General features: G+C 43.8%; 1 protein-coding gene across 1 annotated transcript; it reads left to right on the top strand.

Moving 5' to 3' along the window:
- The first annotated feature begins 263 nt into the window (after positions 1–263).
- hmmr (hyaluronan-mediated motility receptor (RHAMM)) lies at positions 264–7,598 on the top strand. The gene is made up of 20 exons (XM_079167473.1): positions 264–379; positions 668–766; positions 868–944; positions 1,075–1,152; positions 1,283–1,471; positions 1,601–1,687; positions 1,816–1,927; positions 2,044–2,109; positions 2,383–2,456; positions 2,551–2,621; positions 2,703–3,070; positions 3,163–3,311; positions 3,415–3,650; positions 5,041–5,157; positions 5,265–5,465; positions 5,551–6,258; positions 6,363–6,435; positions 6,696–6,872; positions 6,974–7,127; positions 7,231–7,598. Exons 1-20 carry the CDS (start codon positions 334–336, stop codon positions 7,269–7,271), a joined length of 3,123 nt encoding a protein of 1,040 aa, XP_079023599.1. The 5' UTR covers positions 264–333; the 3' UTR covers positions 7,272–7,598.
- The last annotated feature ends 11,346 nt before the right edge of the window (positions 7,599–18,944 follow it).

Here is an 18,944-nt window from a genome sequence, read left to right as displayed (position 1 = left end):
GTTTAGATGGGATAGAAGTAGGTCCTCCACAAACGTCTTGCGAGCAACGGGACTGATGGTGAACGTTTAGTACATAGAAATTGACTGAAACCGGAAGATGGCAGTAATGCAACGAAAAGGATGCAAGCTGCCGTTAAACACCACAGAAGAAGATGGGAGGGACGGCGTCATCCAGGACTGGCTGCCTATTGGCCACAAGCACGTAAACGTACGTATGAGGTTATTTTGAAATTTCAGCGGTCGAGCTGTTGTTGTGTGTGTCACTGGCAGCTGCACTGCAGCCTCATCGATACGGTTGGAAATTCAAAAATAGTTACATACGGTGGATTAAAAATGTCTTTTTCAAGAGCCCCTTTGAAAAGGTTCAACGAGAACGTAGGTAAGTGACGTTCAAAAGCCACAGTAGCTCGTAGCATGCTGGCAAGTTATCCTCTCAAGTTATTCAACGGTTACGTTAGCTTTTAAGTAGTTAGCTCATGTTAGCTCACATGCGTACAGTTAGGTAATGTTATGGTAACATTATCTGCTAAGGAGAAGTTAACTAGTTACACTCAAAGTGAATGGAACCAAGTAAAACAAAGCAAGCTGACCTATTGTTAGATGGCTAAACCAACAAAGAAGTAACTTTGTATCTGTAACCTGGCTAATGTTGTGCATTTGGCCGAAGGTTGTGCTCCTGCACCGGGGTCCTATGAGGTCAAACCTGGGGACCTGAAGGGAGCAGCTTCCTTCGACAAATCTGATCGATTCAGAATTGTTAAGGCAGGTGGGTGATACGCGTGATAAGCAAAATGCAACAAGGAAATACCATTTTGAACGTTAGCTAAAACGTTTTCTGACATCTATTTTCATCATCTGTATCTCCAGCCGCTATGCTGCCACCATCGCCTTCCAGGAATGTCCTAATGTCACCTGTCCGCAGGACGATGTCGGTTGATGGTCTTGTAAATTGTCTTTTACATCAGCACGTAACGCTAATATTCCACTTACATGGCTCCTCAGTAACCGATCAGCCATTTCAAAAGGTGCTCCTGTCAAAAAAAGTAACCCACTTCATGTCTTGTGAAATCCTAGGTTGGAGGTTCAAGTGTAAAGAAGGACAAGAATGCCATGACCATGGAAAGGAAGCAGCACATGCTCCTAGAGAGAGAGGTAGCTGCACTTCGTCAAAGGAACATTTGTGCTAGGAATTTTGTCATTTTGTCTGAGCAAATGGTAAATCAACAGATGTAACTGCAGATGTTGAAAACGTCATGACCATAGTAGCTTTGTTTCCGTCCAGATGAGGTCACTGGTTCAGCAGCGAGGGGAGCAGGACCGTCGCTTGTTGACTCTAGGAGAGGATCTGAAGAAGGTGGAGGCCAAGCTGCTGGCTGCAGTCAGGGAGAAGACGGGCCTCTCTGCCAATGTTACCACTCTTGACAGACAGCTGGTAGAGCTCAAGAAGGTCAACGAGTTCCTAAAAAACAAGGTCTGCTTGGTTTTAATGAACATCTTTTGTATATTTAGAAATCCTGTCTTGATTACGCCTTGATGAGTTTCCTGGCTCCTAAAATGTGTGTAAAAAGCGTGACTGAGTGCATGTCTTTTTTTTTTTTAGGTTTCTGCTGACACTACAAAAAAGAGAATCAATACTCTCACGATGGACTTGATGGAGGCCAGGAACACTTTGGATGTTAAAAACAAGGTATGACTTGTATACACATACTTCCCTTCTTATTAATAAATACAAACTAAATGAATTTGATCAAAGTTAACCACATTTTCAGCTGCAGTGGATGCTTATGTATAGTGTGTGTGTGTGTGTTTGTCCAGGATTTAAATCTCCTGCAGATTAACACTGAAGGCCAGGCTAAAGTGCTAGAGTCTGACCTGCAAGCTGCCAGGGCTACTGTCACTGCTCTGAAGGACAGGAATAAAGACTTGGGTAAGCTTGAACAGCACCATATCGTGCTACTAGCAATACAAACATGCTTGCATATATAGAGGAATAAAAGCAGATGAAGTAACCAGGGCTGTACTGTGATTTCTACCTTTTTACAGAGGACCTTCATCAAGTGACCAAAACTCTGAACGAAGAGCTGGAGAATGAGAATGCTAGATTGAATGGTGAGTTCTGTGTGTATGGCCGACTCGTTTTCTCTTTGTTTAACTATAGCTTCTAGAAAAATCAATCTCTGGACTGTATGCCAGATTTGTCCGCCTGTCTTGTGCATACAAGTTGTATACATGTCTGTATTATTGCCCTTGATGTACAAAGAAACACCACAGGTTACAGGTAACTGTGTTCCTGCATGTGTGTGTGTGTGTGTGTGTGTGTGTGTGTGTGTGTGTGCGCCTGCTTCCTTATCCTATTACTAATAATTCTGTGTTATTTTCCAGCTGTTATACGAGAGCTGAGGGAGGAGATCCGAGTTGTGCAGGGATACCTGGACGAAGCCAATGATCAGATCCAGGTATAAACTCTGCCCATTGAACATATAGAACAATTCGTACAAAAGTGGACATCTTTACAAAAACCGCATGCTTTACCTCTCTGTGTGCTTATAGGATCTCCGTTTGAATCTCCGAGAGAAGACCCAGGAGAACACTGTTGCTGGTTCTCAGTTGGAGAAAGTGACGTAAGCAAATGCCCAATGGTTCCTCCAAGCAGGTTAGATCTGCACTTTATACCGTGACACTCATTTTCCACTTGTCCACAGGCAACTGGAGACTGACCTGGACCAGCGCACTACAGAGCTAGAAACCATCCAGGGTGTGTTAAGGCAAAAAGAAGAGGAGGCACAGAAATTCCAGCAAGCGCTGCAGGCGTCAAAGGATGCTTTAGTGGAGGTGGAGAACAGGTTTGAGACCCAAGAGCTGGAGCTTAAATGTTCACAAAGGTCAGTGAGGGACATGGAGGAGCAAATGGAGTCGGCCAACCAAAAAGTTCAGGACTCCCAAGCGACGGTTCGACAGCAGGAGGCAGAGCTCACTAGACTGAGAGAGGTGCTCAGAAGGACAGAGAAGGAGCTGGACGAGCGAGTGGCACATCTGGAACAGAGGTGTCTGTTCTCCGAGGAAGAGAGAAGTATGTTCACCAAGATCCATTTGCGATGATAACTTCAATTGCAACCGTTAATTGACGGTTATGTGATGCGTATATTGTGTTTTTTCTTTAAGGCAGGACTCGGGAGGAGGGAATGAGGAGAGTGGAGGAGTTGAAAACGGAGCTCCTCTTGCTAAAGGAAGCTAAAAAAGACGAGAAAAATACTCAGATTCAACTCCAGCAAGAACATGCTGCTCTTACTGAAGAACTGACAAAAGAAAAGGTGACACAATCTTCTTCTTTTTTTTTGTCTCACATGGCGCGTTCTTTTTAGATTCAGTGCCAGATCACCTGAGCTGCGACTCACTCTTTCTTCTTTCCTACAGGCACTTGTGGACTCCCTGTCCGTGCTGGTGGAGCAGGAGAGGGAGGAGGCGGAGGAGCGGCTGAGACAGCTCAAGGAGGAGATGGAGGAGGTGCTGGGAGAGCTCGCTCTCCTGGAGGACCAGGAGCAGAGGAGGCAGGAGGTGGCGGAGAGGAATCAGGAGTCCCTGCAGAGGCTGCAGGAGGAACACAACGAGCTGGAGGGACAGCTGAGTGATGCCAGGGCACTGTTGGACAGGTGAGCAGCCAAAGGCCACGCATACCGATGAGATGTGTTGACAGAAAACGTATTCCGGTGACGTCTGGAAGTCATGCTTGCATTAACGACGTACTCCTCACTGCACTTGCAAAAACAAAACTTTTTTTTTTTTGTGGATTTGTTGCCACTGCCTGCTCGCTACTATTTAGAGTCGGCGGCAGCTGGGAGCGTGTCCCGGCATTCCACTGAGCATAAAGTAAAGGAAAATAATTGACAGGTTGCCGGACCGTCACAGCTCTGACACGGAGAGTGGGTCACTATCTATTTTTGTTGTAAGCCCAATTTCAATGATTGCAAGTAACCTCACGACCTCATCTTGGGAATGTGAGGGGAAGCAGGGCACCGTTATTTATTTGATCAGAAAGTTGAGAGTGGAGACAGATAAAATAGTAGGAATGATGCGCATGATGTTTCTATGTGCACCGTACAACCAGACTGCAGCTAAAATATATTTTCTTTATCAGTTCATTATTTTGTCTGTTATTTTTCTGGATTTATTGTTTAGTTTATGAAATGCCAGAGCCCAGGATGGATGACCCCTTCCTGTTTTATCCGACCAGCAGTCAAGGATATTTTTTGTTTGTTATCTTAGGTTGCTATGTAATAAGGTATAGATTACTAGTTACCCTGTTAAAATGTAATAGATAATTTAACTAGTTGAGTTACATTTAAAGTAATGTAACTTACCAGTATTACATTTGATTACTTTTCAAATAAATGCTTAAAGTAAATAAAGCTGGACAGTTCTTAAAACATACATTGAAACCAGGCAGTGTTCAAAAACATTCATTAAAGTTCTTCGATGTAGCTTGAATTTAGATTGGATAACATAATCATGTCATCTTCTACATACAAACATTTTGATTAGTAACTGTAATTCAATTGCACAAGTTTTCTCCGTTTACTGCTTTACAATTATTATTATTATTCATCAATGTAATTCTGTTACATGTAACGAGTTACTCCCCAGCACTGAACATGACAACTAAAGCAGCAAATTGCCAGATTTGAGAAGCTGGGAACCGGTTAACTTTTACTGTTTTGCCGTATAAAATGGCCTAAACGGTTTATTGATGACCAAAGTAATTTATTTTCCTCTCGATCCACTGTTTGGTATATCAGCTAAATGTATGAGCTCTACTGCATCGATGGGAGACTTTCAGATATTCTATCGATTCATTGACGGGACCAATGTTTCAGAAATCTTTATTATTTAAGGTCCATTTCCACAAGCATAAGACGTCCTGTCATATTTAGAAAAGACCAAAATAAAAGTAACCAATGGTTTCTCTGATAGATGATTGTATCAGTAAAGTCAAGAGACCCACCACCTCTAAACGCACCAAAACTGTGTGCTTATCATCTTTAGTAAGAGCAACGACGTGGCCGCTTTGAAAGAGCAGCATTCATCCGCCATGACGGCACTCCAAGAGGCACACACGGACTCGCTGAGCAAGCTGGGAGACATTGTCACGGAGCTGAAAAGGTGAGCGCTCCGGTTGTCAGTATTCCTGGAATGCGAGTTGGATTCGCGTCGAGGTTAAATTTCCGTCAACGTGTGGTCTCTCACTCTCTGCTCCTCTGACTTTGCAGCGCCAGAGAGGCCCTGCAGGGAGCAGAGGGGAGACAGAAAGAACTGGAAGCGGAGATGGACAGAGTGACGCACCAGATGAAGGAGGAGATGGACAACGTCGTTCAACGGAAAGAGGAGGAGGTCAACCGAGTGAAGGAGGGCATGGAGGAGCACCAGGAGAGGCAGTTAGCTGAGGCAAAAGCCAGGGAGGAGAATTCAAGGTATGCGTCGAAATCCCTGAGTCTACTTTGAAATAACTGTCACTTTTCTGTTTTTTACTATTCCCCTTTCTCCTTGACTTGATAGAAAGTTGCTGGAGGTGCAGACTCGCCTTGCACAAAAAGATGAGGAGATAAAGGCCATGGAGACGAGCCACGCCGCCCTGATCAATCAGCTGCAGCAGGAGCTACAGCTGCAGACAAAAGAGAGAGAAGAGGCGCGGGGGCACCTAGAGGAGCAGAGAAGTCTGCTCCAAAGTGAGACGGAAAAGGCCCAGCAACTGCTGGAGGAGGTCAACCAGCACAAAGGGGAAATAATGGAACAGCTCCAACAAGAGAGAGAAGAGAAAGTTAAAGTTCAGACGGCCCTTCAGGACGAAAGGGGAGCATCGGAGGTCGAAAGAGAAGACCTCCGTCAGGTCAGGTCAGAGGTGCTCCGGCTGCAGATCGAGCTTGAGAGAGTAGACGAGGAAAGGAAGAGTCTTCTGTCTCAAGTGGAACTCACGGACCAGTCCAGGCTTGCTCTTGCACATCAACTAAACATGGCAGAGCAGGACGGAACCCGGCCTCGCCCGGATGAGGTTGAACAAGAGGGTTTGGTCTTCCAGGTCCAATTAGACCTTATGGAGGAGAAGACACAGAGTCTGCACCGCGAGTTGGAAGAGCTAAGACAAGATGGACGTGCTCTGCAGGAGCAGGTGGAGCTACTGACTCAGGAGAAGGTCACGCTGCAGTGGGAGATGGAGGAGCAGCGGCAGGAACTTCAAAGACAAATAAATGAAGCGCAGGAGAAAAGGTGAGCAGGATTGCATTTTTACTGTGTGCATTTTTGAGTCATGGGTTCTTTTTTTTTTTTTTTAACAATCAGCACATTTTAACTCCTCATTCCTTTCCTCTAAGCTCCCAAGTTTCAGAGAGCGAACACTGGAGGAAACAATATGAGGAGCTGTTTGCGAAGGTCAGGCCCTTCCAGGTCAGTCATTTCCACACCAGGTCGAATATGAAATGTCAGAATAACCTAAACTGTGTGCAGTGTGAAAGGTGTTTGTTGTTGTGATGCAAACACAGATATTTATCACCCATCTCTTCAGCATTTTAGTGTCTTTTAGCACTGTTTTAATCAGGTTTCACCGCTCTCATCAACCTTGTTTCCAGCTGTATGTCGGTGTTGTTAGAACAGCTCGTGGCTGAGTTAAAGCCCTCTCAATGTTCACGCTTGTTGTGCGCCCACAGGAGCAGCTCAATGCGTTTGCAGCCGAGCGAAATGCACTCGTCAATGAAAACGGATCAAACCAGGAGGAGTTGAACAAGTTGTCCGATGCCTACGCCCGTCTGCTGGGCCACCAGAACCAGAAGCAGAAGATCAAACATGTGATGAAGCTGAAAGATGAGAACGTCGGCCTGAAACAGGTGATGCGCGAGAACGGCTACCGACTGCTTTCCTAAGCCACATGCACGTTTTGTGTCGCTCTCAAGCGCCTGTCCTTCATCCCCTCTCTGTGTTTGTGCAGGAGGTGTCTAAGCTTCGGTCCCAGGTGAGCCGGCAGAAGAGCGATCTGGAGCAGCTGAAGTCGAAGCGCCCCGGTAGTCCTCGTCGTAGGTTTGATCCCAGCAAAGCTTTCCGTCACGACAAGGAGAACCGGCGAACAGAAACCCTTAAAGAAGGTGCGTACTAAACTGCAACACAATGAAACCATGTAGAGGTAGAGCTTATGAGATGTGTGATGAGAACAGTTATGTGATATTTGTTCTTTGCTTGTTTTGTCAGGAAACCATCATGCAGAATGGAGCTCTTCTGCCAGACAATAACTGAAAACTAAATGACATTTCTGTGGTTTGGTCTATTTTTATACTTCTTATTTGTGTCAGTGTTGTTAACCGGCTTCGTAATAGTCACACAGAGAGCGAGGATGTATGTTGCCGTTTATATTTTAATAAGAAATGTTAGCAGCAGATTGTATGTGTGCAGGAGCAGTGTGTTTAAAATAATGAGGAAATGGATGGCTGTAAGTCTACACACAATCCGGTGAACAATAGCACAGTCGGCAGTAGAATAGGAGATACTTTTAGCAATTCTTAGGGCAGCTGAGCCAGCAACTTCTTTCTAAATCTTTCTTCTTTGTAAATAAAGACAACTTTTAATACACTTCTTAAACACAAGCGTTACTGAGATTTATTTACTTCCCAAGTGTTAAAATGCTTTTTTATTTGAATCTTCTCGGCCATGTCTGTCCTCAGCCAGTAGAGGGCACTGTAGGACTGCAGCCACAGGTTGGAGCGCAGCAAAAGGCCATTGCAACCCATGTTTCATCCACACTACACACCCGCTACAAAGAACACAAGTTCACCATCTCGGTAGAGAGGAGCCTCGGGTTTTGGGTCATGAAGCTTTATTTCCTTCAGTTGATAAGACATTGCCAGCAAGTATTGGGCCAAAACCTTTTTTACAAGCTAGTTGTGGAGTGGCGAGTCAGTCACACTCGCCCTCCAGGTAGTAAATGCTGCGTAACTTATGGCAGCACTGCTCCACGATGCCGCTCTTCACCTCGGGCTCTTCACGGCCGGACAGAGCCTTCCACAGCTGCCGCTCCTGTCTGGCCCCTTTTTTTGAGGTGGAGAAAGTTTCCACAGCCACGTGTTAAGAAGTCCTGCTGTTGCTAGGCAAAGCTCCAGTTCATCAAACTACCATTTAAAACTCGTCACACTTTAATGGAGACTTAATGGCTTGGCAATCAGATCCCCCTTATCCACTTAGTCTTGTTAGCCTCCACTTCAAGAGGAGATATGATGGAGCTCCAACAGAGGGCGTATCAGGGCTGACACCCGAAGTTAAACTCAAAACAGCAATACATTGTTTAAAGGGGAACATCCGAATAATAAGGAATTTGGGGATTTCGCAAGGTTTGTTATTGGAGATGTTAAAAGCGACTATGAAACCAAACAGTCTGAATTCAAACGAGGCCAGAGACGTGCTTTGCACACTAATGATGGTTCGGACAAATGCATAGATTAAGTCTCCGGCATGTTGTCTCTTTTAACATTTTTCCTCCAGCCAGGATCCAAATTGGCATTCTCATTAGGCTGAGTCTGAACTTTGAACATGGTGGGCAGTGACTGCAGAGACGCGTAACCAGCCTGACGTGTCTGGAGCAATGTCGCACGGTTCCTCTCTGAACTCCCACTGTCAGGGGGACAATTATAACCTCATTTACACAAGTCAAACAGAATAAGTCAAAACAGTTCCCACAGTTAACGCGGCCTCGCCGAGCAGATGTTCCAAATCCCGCTCGCGGGGTCGGTTTGGGCTGTAGAAAAAGCCCCGCGCTCCACATGCGTTGTGGAGCGTGTTCACCGGGTGGGAGACACACAGGTTTTGCCGTTGGGGGGCCGAGGACACCGCCAGAAAGTAGAGCACCGGCAGGTACAGCATGGACACCGCACATGGTACCGTGGACAGAACACATAAAGACATGTTCACATAAAATGGTACACATCTGATCAATTTTTTATTATGCTCGATTTCAAAAGACAAATGGTAGAACTGAATCCACCCTTCAATATTTAATACCTCGAGGCCAGATGGTTGAAAGCTGAAGGGATGAAGTGATGTTTGAATTTGATCAGACCTTTCTTGATGACACCCGGGCATTACAAGACCACTTTCTTTTAATAACTTTCGATATAGATATTTTTACGATGTTCCTGTGGAATTCTACCAGATAGCTTGAGGCTTTGAGAGTCTAATAACTCTGAGACGGTGCTGAGGGCACGTGCGCAACACCCCAAACTCAAATAAGAGCTTTGAAGTGAGCCGAAAACTGAACAATTCATTATTTCATTGGAAATCAAAGGCCAGGGATGAAAAGCTTCGGTGCAACAAGGTCTGCCGAAAAGTCATTAGATGATATTTGACTCAAATCTCTGAATCTGACAACGATTGTTAGCCTACGCGGGCGATGTCAAAGATCAGGAAAAGTGATTGGTGCAAAGATTCCATCTTCATGACCTGGCTCGACTTCAAGCTGTCATTTACCGGGATGATTCTGAATTAAAAATAATTGGATAGTCAACATCAAAAAGACAACATTCAGTCATTTTCTCAAAGCGCCGCCAGAAAGAATGTCCCCACATCATCACCGCGGATACTGCCAGGGTGTCTTTAAGGTCACGCGACACCTTGCTCTCCAGTTTAGCAGCTAAAGTGCTCCAGAGTGGGAATGATCGGTCCACGATTACAGACTTGTCATTAGTGTTATTAGTCAAATCCCATTTGTGATGGATACTCTCCAGAGCTGGAAGTTCAGCTCCTGTTTTCAAGGTGGAAAACATATTTAGCAGTCATTTGGAAACTATATAGACCTTTTGTGCAGTGCACATCGTATAGTGCACTGCAGATTATTGGATTGAAAATGAATCATTTTAATGGTGTCTTTAACAATGCACCTGTGCCAGGCATTGCAGCATTGGCAGAGCGCTCTATCTGGCCCGCCGCTGCTCTATCCCTCTTGGCTGGGTGCCAGGCTCCTTGGCACACTAGATTGGTTGAATTATAGATCCTGCCTGTGCTACTCTTTACTTTCATCCCTGGTTATTGAACACATCAATTTTAAAACTGGAGATCTTGAGGGAATACAGAGAAACTTGCTTTCACTGTGTGTGAGCCCTCGGTGCAGCAGAGCAGTTGGTAGTTGGAAATGAAAAGGGCCAAAGCACTAAAAAGGCACAGAGAGCATCTCCACCTGGCCACCTTTCCCCTTTACAACTCCACCTGGGAGGTGAGAGAGAGAGAGAGAGCGCCGTCACCCATAACCATACCCAATTCAACCCATGCTGTCTGACAAACACCATATGTCATGTTCTGATCACAAAGTGTTGCTTTAGAGGACTTCCAGGCCTGTCAGTGACCTTAAGTGGTGAGTTTAAAGCGGACTCAAGAGGCAACTGTGAGAAGTTATTGTCTTTATCAGTCTGTCTTACAGGATCTTACAACTCTGCCTTTAAGTTAGAAATGTCAGGAAGTAGAATATTCAAATATGCAGTCTAAAATTACACTTAAATATCATTAGAATGTCTAAACAAATGTTCAGAATCATATGGTAAGTTTTCACTTCCCTGGATGCATTGAGTACATGTTGGACATGTATGCATGGGGCATTATATGTTAGTGTGGCAATATATTCAGATAATGCATGATGTGTCAATACGAACCTCTAATATTCTGTTGCTCAGATATAAAGCTACTGTTTCACAAAATGTAACACATAAATGTAGTCCTCTGGTAGTTATTTAGTTGATTTAGTTTTCTATTAAAGCCTTGTTTTCTTGCATAGGTTTTGACTCGCCTCCTGTCATGTTCAGCAGCTGTTCTTTTTAATTGTAGTGTGCCTACAGTATCTGAGGGTGGGCCGAATTCAGATGAGAAGTGACACACTGTATAATTTTATGTCAAATAATGACTCCATTGTCAGGCCCCCGGAGGAAGCTGCACAGCCGTGTACAATCACCGCTCCGCTTGCGTGGTTGAATTGAACCGTTAATGTGTAGTACTGGTGCCGCTCCGTGGACAGTGTGTTGTTGTAATCTAACGCCCTGTGAAGGAACACGAGTATAACAAAGAGCATATGCAGGAGACTCGAAAGGAGGAAAATATCAATACTGACTGAACATATGTTTATAAGTAAACTGGAATCAGTGATGCAGGGGTACCTTCATTTTCTTTCTAATGATTTCCATTTCGGGGCGTATAAGAAATTATGGATGGGAATATTTGTAATATTTGGGGCTTTACCATAGGCAATTAAGCTCTTATTTTGTAGAGCCTTTAATACTAAGTTGAACTGTCACACTAAAAAAAAATACATTTTACAACCTGTCCAACCAGAATTTGCTACTTTTGGGGGCAAGAAAATCATAAAACTTCTTAAAATGTGACACAGTCCGTATCTGTTCATTGTGTATGGCGCGGTGGTAGGTATTCCATCATTCGGTGACCCCCAGGGGTCAGTTCTCCAGTTTTCAGCTGCAGGAAATAGAGGTGCATGTTCATGAGTACAGTATCAGCTGAACTGTCCTCGGAGCAGGAATAATTTATAAAATGTGTCGCATTCCCCTTTTAGCTGTCATTGCCGCATTGAATTTAAAAGGTACTCGCCAGCTGCATGTTCACCTTGAAAAAGATCCTGTGGTCAATAAATCCAAGTACATTTTAATAAGAGAGTGACCTGAAGAACTTTTAAAACCAAGATTGATAGAGCTGTCACATATAATAGCCCCACCATCAACTCTATATTTCTTCGGTGTATTTGTGGTATTCTACATATGACATATATATCTATATATATGTGTGTATGTATACTGTATAAATGCAGATCTATATTTGCATGCTGCAGTGTTTGTCAGTGTAGGTCTAAACACTGTAGATTGCTTAATCTGCCTATTACGTTTGCTGCGTGTTGCTTTTCTGTGCGTTTTTCCTCGGAAGTGTTCCACAACAACATAAATGCTCAATAAATAATCTTTTACAGAAATGCCAGCAGGGGTGTACTTACATTTTGAGAGAGATGTTTAAAAATTGGATTTCTGCTGCGCTTCTAACGGTTGCGTGTACATACCCTCTGAAAGGGGGAAATGCAATACACTTGCATTCTGACCTCTTACTGAGATTAATATGTAATCCAATCGAGACACTACAGATATCAAAGTAAATGCAATATGAACAACATACCAAAGCAGTTTGAATGTCACATTCAAGTAAAGACAAGTGCTCCCATAGGGTGCTGCAGGAATGAGTCCTAAAACCAAAGTAACCATTTTTTCTTGAATTAAATGGCTCTCTTTTTGAATGGGTTTTTGTTTAGATGCCTGAAATAAGGTCTCTGGTTAACCCAAGCTTAAGAGATATAAATGTTTTGTTCTATGACAGTAGATAGCCGACCCCTCTCGTGAATTGTGAAGCTCTTAAGTGTCTTTAAAACGTCTGTTGCTAACAAGTGGTCAGATGAGACTGCAAAACGTCTTCACGCTGACTATAGTTAGTCTTTACAGCCTCGTTATGTGTACTCGTGCGACCGTGGTGTAGTTCGTTATCCGAACGTTATAGCTGTTTACTTCTGTCGGTTGCATTCACGCTTCAAAAATCATAAAAGAGGCGCTCAATTGTGAAGATTATCTTGCTGAACAAAGCGTGTAAGTATCATTACCTTATGTTTGCCACAGAGCTTATTTTGCGCAATATTCCAAAATCCAATGAAAGAAAATCCCATTGGCTTTTTGCCGAGGGAACCAGTGTGACGCTAACATCGGGGGTTGGCCTACAAAAACACATCACTCTTTTTGCGTCACTTATTTATACTATTCTCATGCTTGTTGCACTGATTGAATATATGACAAAGGGAGTCGAACCGTCATGATTTTATGGAAATAAGTAGGGTAACATTTTGGTACCAGGGTTGCAGAGCCTTCATAAAGTAATTATTATAATATACGGTAAAACAGATGGTTTATCATAGGCCTTTTATGTCATATATTGTAATTTGATGTAGGAACAAGCCAGAACACCACAGCCAAAAGTTTTCCATGTGGACATTTTACCCAGCACCATCAGAGACTAATTAACCCTAAATTCTAATTTAGGTTAAATGGAAGCTGTTTCTAATGAGTGTACGTTAAAAATCATGTACCGTTTTAGTGTTTTTGATGTGTGGTAACATTTGATCAAGCTAGAATGAAATACTGTTTCAATATAAAAGACCACATTCGGATCCTTGTGCGTTAAAGTGGCTTTTGGGTACTGCAGAAATGAGGTGACGTTAATTTCCCTCAAATGACAGTTTGGAGGGAGGACAGGTCTTTCAAACCCTTGCAAATGAAAGAAGGGTCTTTGGAGGACTGATAAAAGAGAGAGAGAGGAAGAAAGCCATCCAGCACACTGGCACTGCCATTTGAGGAGGTGTTAAATGTGGAAGCAGGAAAGGTCCAACTTTGCCACGCTTTGAAACTCGTTCCCCCAGGGAACAGAGCACAGCGACAAGAGCTGCGAACAACAGGCGCATCCTTCTCGCCCCGGTCGCATGGCTGCTTCAAACGCGCACATCAAATAGCAGAGGACTGGCAGACGCCCTAGACATGCAGAGGCAGACAGACGTTGGGTGGAAAGTCGGCTGGGTCCCTAAGGTGGGAGTTGCATAACTCGTCTTCTCTTCTACTGCGTTTGAGGAGATAAAAGGGAGTGAGGAGTTCAGCCCAGTGAGATGTTGTTAATCTGCTCTGATAGCGAGCCTTTTTATTCCCATAATTATCCCCGACTTTCTGGGGATGGAAACTGATGAGACTTGGAACATCAAAAAAAAAAAAAGAAGAAGAAGAAAAATCGTTGACTTACGCAACAGACAACAGAAACAGCTTGGATCATTATGTTTTTATGTGAGAGTTTGAACCGTAAGAAGGCAGAAGTAATGAGACGGATTTCCATAAGTCAACTCTTAGAACTGGATACTGATCCAAAGGCTCCACAAAGATTCATCTGTGCTTAGACGGAGCAAATCTTTTTAAACCGAAAAGAAAAAAAAAGAAGTGTTCAAAATAAAGTAACTTTTTTGGAATCTTTGGCAAGGGCAAACAGTTTGGATTCGGGCAGGTCGAGCAGCCCTGTCATATGCAAACACGGTCTCATGCATGTGTGCCCCTATACGCACGAAAGACAGGCTGGACACGGCCGCCTGTTTTGGACACTGCCCTCCATGCGTGTCACGGCCTGTTGGTTCAGATCCATGACAGAACGCCGCAGAGTTTCAGAAATGGCGCGTGTGTGTGTGTGTGTGTGCGTGCGTGTGTGCGTGTGTGTGTGTGTGTGTGTGTGTGTGCGTGCGTGTGTGCGTGCGTGTGTGTGTGTGCGTGTGTGTGTGCGTGTATGAAAGAGAGATACTGTGAGTGAGAGGGAGAGGGCTGCCCTGGTGTCTGCACTCTCCTGTGCTGCCAGTGACAGTCGCTAATCCAGTACTAACCTCTGTCATGACCTACTTTGCTATGCCACCTCTTTCTGGACCCCTACACACACACACACACACACACACAGACACAGTTATAATGAATAAAAGAATGAAATCTCCTTGTAATTCAAGATATTTTTTTGAGAAACTGTACTTCATTCATAGAACACACTCTTTTTCACGCACATACACACACACACACACACGCGCAGAGACATTCGAGCAGATTAGGATTCGTAGTTGACAGGTTGTGTTGGGGAACAGAGCTTGGTAAGAAGCACGGTTTGACAGCTGAGAAAATGACTACATGTTATAAATTTGACACGTTCCCAAGAGAGAGGTGAGGCAGGACAGAATGATGGCCAGTTTGATTTTCAGGCCAGAAAATAGATTTCTATTTAAACCCTCATGTGACCGGCCTTTTCTTTCGAGTTGAGCGAGACAAGAGAATTTAATTTAGAAACTGGCATTTTTCTAGTTTGCGTGTGGCGTCCTTTAGTTTGATGGATTGATATGAGAGCGACTTGCCCCCTCTCCGAAGGGATTTTTCACACCACACCTGAAGGGAAGAAGGATGTTGTGTCTCTTTGTAATGCAACCCTCCCAACTGGGCATTATAACCCTTCAATGCACAGATGAGTCGTATCAGCTTGAAATGTGCTTGACAGCTTGCCTTTCTCATTGGAAGAGGGTGTTGCTTCACTTTAAGCTTGGGACTGATGTGATACAGATGTGTTGACGTCGACAGCATTCAAAATCGGTTTTACGACTGCACCTATTTGAAGACTTAAGAGTCTGCAGCCATGCTGTTGAGCTAACATCAGCATGCTAGCATACGCGCAACACTAACTTGCTAGTGTTTAGCATGTAGCCTTAGGTGTTTACCATCTTCACCAACTTAGTTCAGTGTGTTAGCATGCTAACATTAGCTAATTAGCACTAAAGTACAGGTGAGGCTGATGGTGGAGTCAGTATTTTGGAGGTATCTAGTCATAAACCAAAGCATTGCACAACTTTTGTCCGGATGATGGCGCTACAGGAAAAGTGAAGGGATCACCAAAGTGATTAAAATCCATCCTGAGGGAGACATGGCTGTCTGTACCACATTTCATGCCAATCCATCAACTAGTTAGATATTTCAGTGACTGACCGGCTGACATTGCCATCCGCCATGCTGCTTGTAAAACTAAAATAGCAGTTTCTTTCCAAGAGTGTTACATGCTGGCATATTGCTGTGTGTGTATATAATTCATGCTTTTTTTTATTTTTTACTTTCTATCACAAATCTCCTTGTAGTTGCGGTGTAAGATAGAGTTAAAACATGGGGGGGTTAGAGCAAAGCTGTGCACAGCCACACACAAGAATGCTTTTGTGTGTCTTTGTGTGTGTGCCTGTGCATGTTTGCACGAAATCAATACGGATGGTATCACCCCCCTGGGTCTGCCCCCCCCCCCCGCTCTTAGAGATAAAGTAGAGAAAGCAGACCCACAGCCAGACATATGAGTGGGATTAACAACAGGCGCTTATTTGGGAGAAGAAAAGGCGCCACGGCTAAAGACAGAGGGATTTCAACACGTTTCATTATTTGGTGGAGGATGTGTACAGCAGGTACTGTCAGGTAAAAGGTCAGAATCAATCAGTCCAATGTTCTCTGCCAACCTGCCCTAAATTGCATATTGACTCAGTGCAACGGTCTGCGAACTGGTGGATTAAATGCATCTTGACAACTTTAATGCTACAGTGGAGCTTTACTGGAGAGGTATCTATATGCCGTTGTTGGGTATCCCAGGGAGTTTGAGATGATGTTGCTAAGCCCCAGTTGTTCATCTTGCTCCTTTCCGCGTTATCTCTTGCTCTGAAACTTTCTCTCATGCATTGTGCCGGTGCAAATGCGAGTGAGAGAGGCGCGGGTGGTTATATGGAGCAGAATGCCAAACATGCCGATGTTTGTGTGCATGCGCATGTATACCTGACACCTGGGACTTATCCAGATCTGTAACTGTCTGCTATCTGCAGGAGCTGTCAGCGTGATACATATAAGAGGGGCTGTACCTTGCCTTGTTGGCTTCCACTGAGTTCCAATATAGCATGTTGCACAGTAGGCACAACAGCTTTGATATGTTGATGAGAACCTTTCATGTGGTGTGTGTGTGTGTATCGGTGTGTGCGCGTCTGCGCATGTGTTTTACTCTTTTGCTCGACCGGAGGAAGGAGATGCTTCAGATGTGCTGTCCTTTCATTCCAGAGTCCTTCTTTGACGTAAGAGGATCCCATGGAAACTAAACATTTTATTGTGGCTTGCCGCAGATAAAGATTGAATCATCTGTGTTCTCCTTAAATCCCCATTCAATCTTATTTTTTTAAACCAGGGTGAGAGATTCTGTCTGTGGCGCCCCGAGGAGCTGTGTACCCCGCTGTTTGGTAATATCTGAAATTAATTCCTCCAGCCGTCCCAGTTGTGCCTAAACAATTCAAGGGCAGTGTTAGATCCACAAATTGAGAATTTACTGAAAGGCCTTTGTACCAAAGCCAGTGATAGCGTTTTTTGTTAAGGATTATTCCATTTATCATTACTGTGTCCGAGCACAAACTGGTTTGTATTGGCCAAACAACAAACTATATGTGACGCCCAATCACAAGGGTTGTTACCCATTAATGGAAGTAGATTTTTGCTCCAGCGTGGGAGAAAACGAAAGGTGAAGATAATTCTTTGAAGTGAAAGCAGAGGACTCCCCTTTGAGTTGCCGCAAAGACGGATTTCAAGGAACAGAAGGCAGGGTGGGAATGAAGAAAGGTGAAAACAGAGGACTCTGAGTCTTCTTGATACCGCGCATGAATACTTCATTCTTTCCAGGTAGGGCTTGCTCCATAATTCAACAGTATCTGGACCTGAGCTTCTCATCCACACAATATTTCCACTTTACAAACACACACACACACACCTACACACACACTCACCTTGTACGCTGTGTGATTGGCCTTTGCCCTGGCTCAGTAGATGGCTGTCTCGGGATGTGAATCCTTCTGAATGCAGATTCTGCATCATGGTCACTATTTAATCTGCAAATATAACAGAATGTAGACAAGGCTAATAGAGTTTGACACTTTGGACAAGGTTAAAAGGGCTTCCTGCCCAGCTCTATATTGTATTTGCTGGGTCTCAATAGTAAAAGTTTTCAACAGAACTGAAATGAAAGTGATACAGTTTTGACTTTTGTGGCCTTTTAAACAAATTACACAAACCTAACATTTGGCACTTCAGATAAACCCTCATCAGTTTATTTATTTATTCTTTTTTTTTTTCTGTCTTGGGGGCAGCGCAGCAAGAACTTTGAAAAATGTGTATTGGGAATGTGTTAGCAAGTAGTGGCTTATTTACACACCGAGAGGACAACATTAGCATTCATTTGAAGTTGTGTTTGTGTCCAGTTGATGAATGTTAGTCCAATATTCAGCTCTGTTTCAGCGCCTCACTGAGAAAAACAAAAACGAAAACCTGGCTCTTTAGCTAAATGCTGCTAAAAGTCGCTAACTGTCGGTCTGCTGTTCTCTGCTGGTCAGTCACCTTACGGTGGGGTTGTCACAGTTTTCTCGCTGAATAAAGCTAAAAAGCTTTCTGCATAAGATGAAAACGTCCCCGACGAGAGCAATGAGAGTGAATCAAAAGAGTTAAGGAGCTGGCCACTCAACCAAAACAAGTAAAATGATGTTAAAAAGCTTTGTTTAGTCGAGAGGAACTGCAGAGTCGGGGGATAATGAATTGTGGGTTTGTCGCCACGAGCAACAATTTTCCCAAACACATAGTCATTGTTGATATGAGAATGTTGATTAGAGCAGCTTTAAGTTTTTAGTTTTGTCGTGGTGGTGTTTTGCGGTGGTTTGTTAGCACTTGCACATTAACCATGTTTGGCCTTGGAGTGTCATCCCTGTGGGTGGTGAACATTTTGGCTGACAACACTAATAGTCTGTTCAAACCAAGGGCAATTACATAGGAAGTGACAGGAAATCAACAACATAAAGTGACTACAAAATAACACACTTTGGGTGCTTCCACATGTTTCAACATTTGCAACAGCTTAGTGGTTCACCACTAGATGTAACCAAGAGGAAACATTTATCTAAGGCAAGCAAATATCCCAAAAGTGAAAGGGACAGATCTCACTTAAAGACCCGGGTAAATATTAGCCCAGGAGCCTTCACACTAACAACCGGCTAAAGGTCGGGAGGGGATTGAAATATGACTCAAAGTTAAAGATTCCAGCTTCAAGCATTAAAACAGGCCAAAAAAAAGAGAGCTTTAATAAAGCAAACAGCAGCAATGATTTAGTGTGGCCAACCTGGCAATCCTTCTAATAGAACCGCTTTGATTTATCACCGAGACTCTCCACAATGGAGACCGTAATGGGCTTTATTCATATTTTTATTTTACGAAACACGATGAAAGGGGTCATGGCGGCCATTAAGTGGATTGATGGTATGTGTTGGGTAAAGAAGA

The sequence above is a fragment of the Pholis gunnellus genome, assembly GCF_910591455.1.
Source record: "Pholis gunnellus genome assembly, chromosome: 10".
In the NCBI taxonomy this organism is placed as follows: Eukaryota; Metazoa; Chordata; class Actinopteri; order Perciformes; family Pholidae; genus Pholis; species Pholis gunnellus.
The sequence above is the reverse complement of the archived record's forward strand: the minus strand, read 5'-3'. Positions and strand labels throughout refer to the sequence as shown.

Bases quoted from the DNA above. Each gene is read 5' to 3' on its own strand.
- hmmr (XM_079167473.1), top strand. From the start codon at position 334: ATGTCTTTTTCAAGAGCCCCTTTGAAAAGGTTCAACGAGAACGTAG. The intron at 380-667 runs GTAAGTGACGTT...ATTTGGCCGAAG, and splicing joins AAGGTTCAACGAGAACGTAG to GTTGTGCTCCTGCACCGGGG. The intron at 767-867 runs GTGGGTGATACG...CTGTATCTCCAG, and splicing joins ATTCAGAATTGTTAAGGCAG to CCGCTATGCTGCCACCATCG.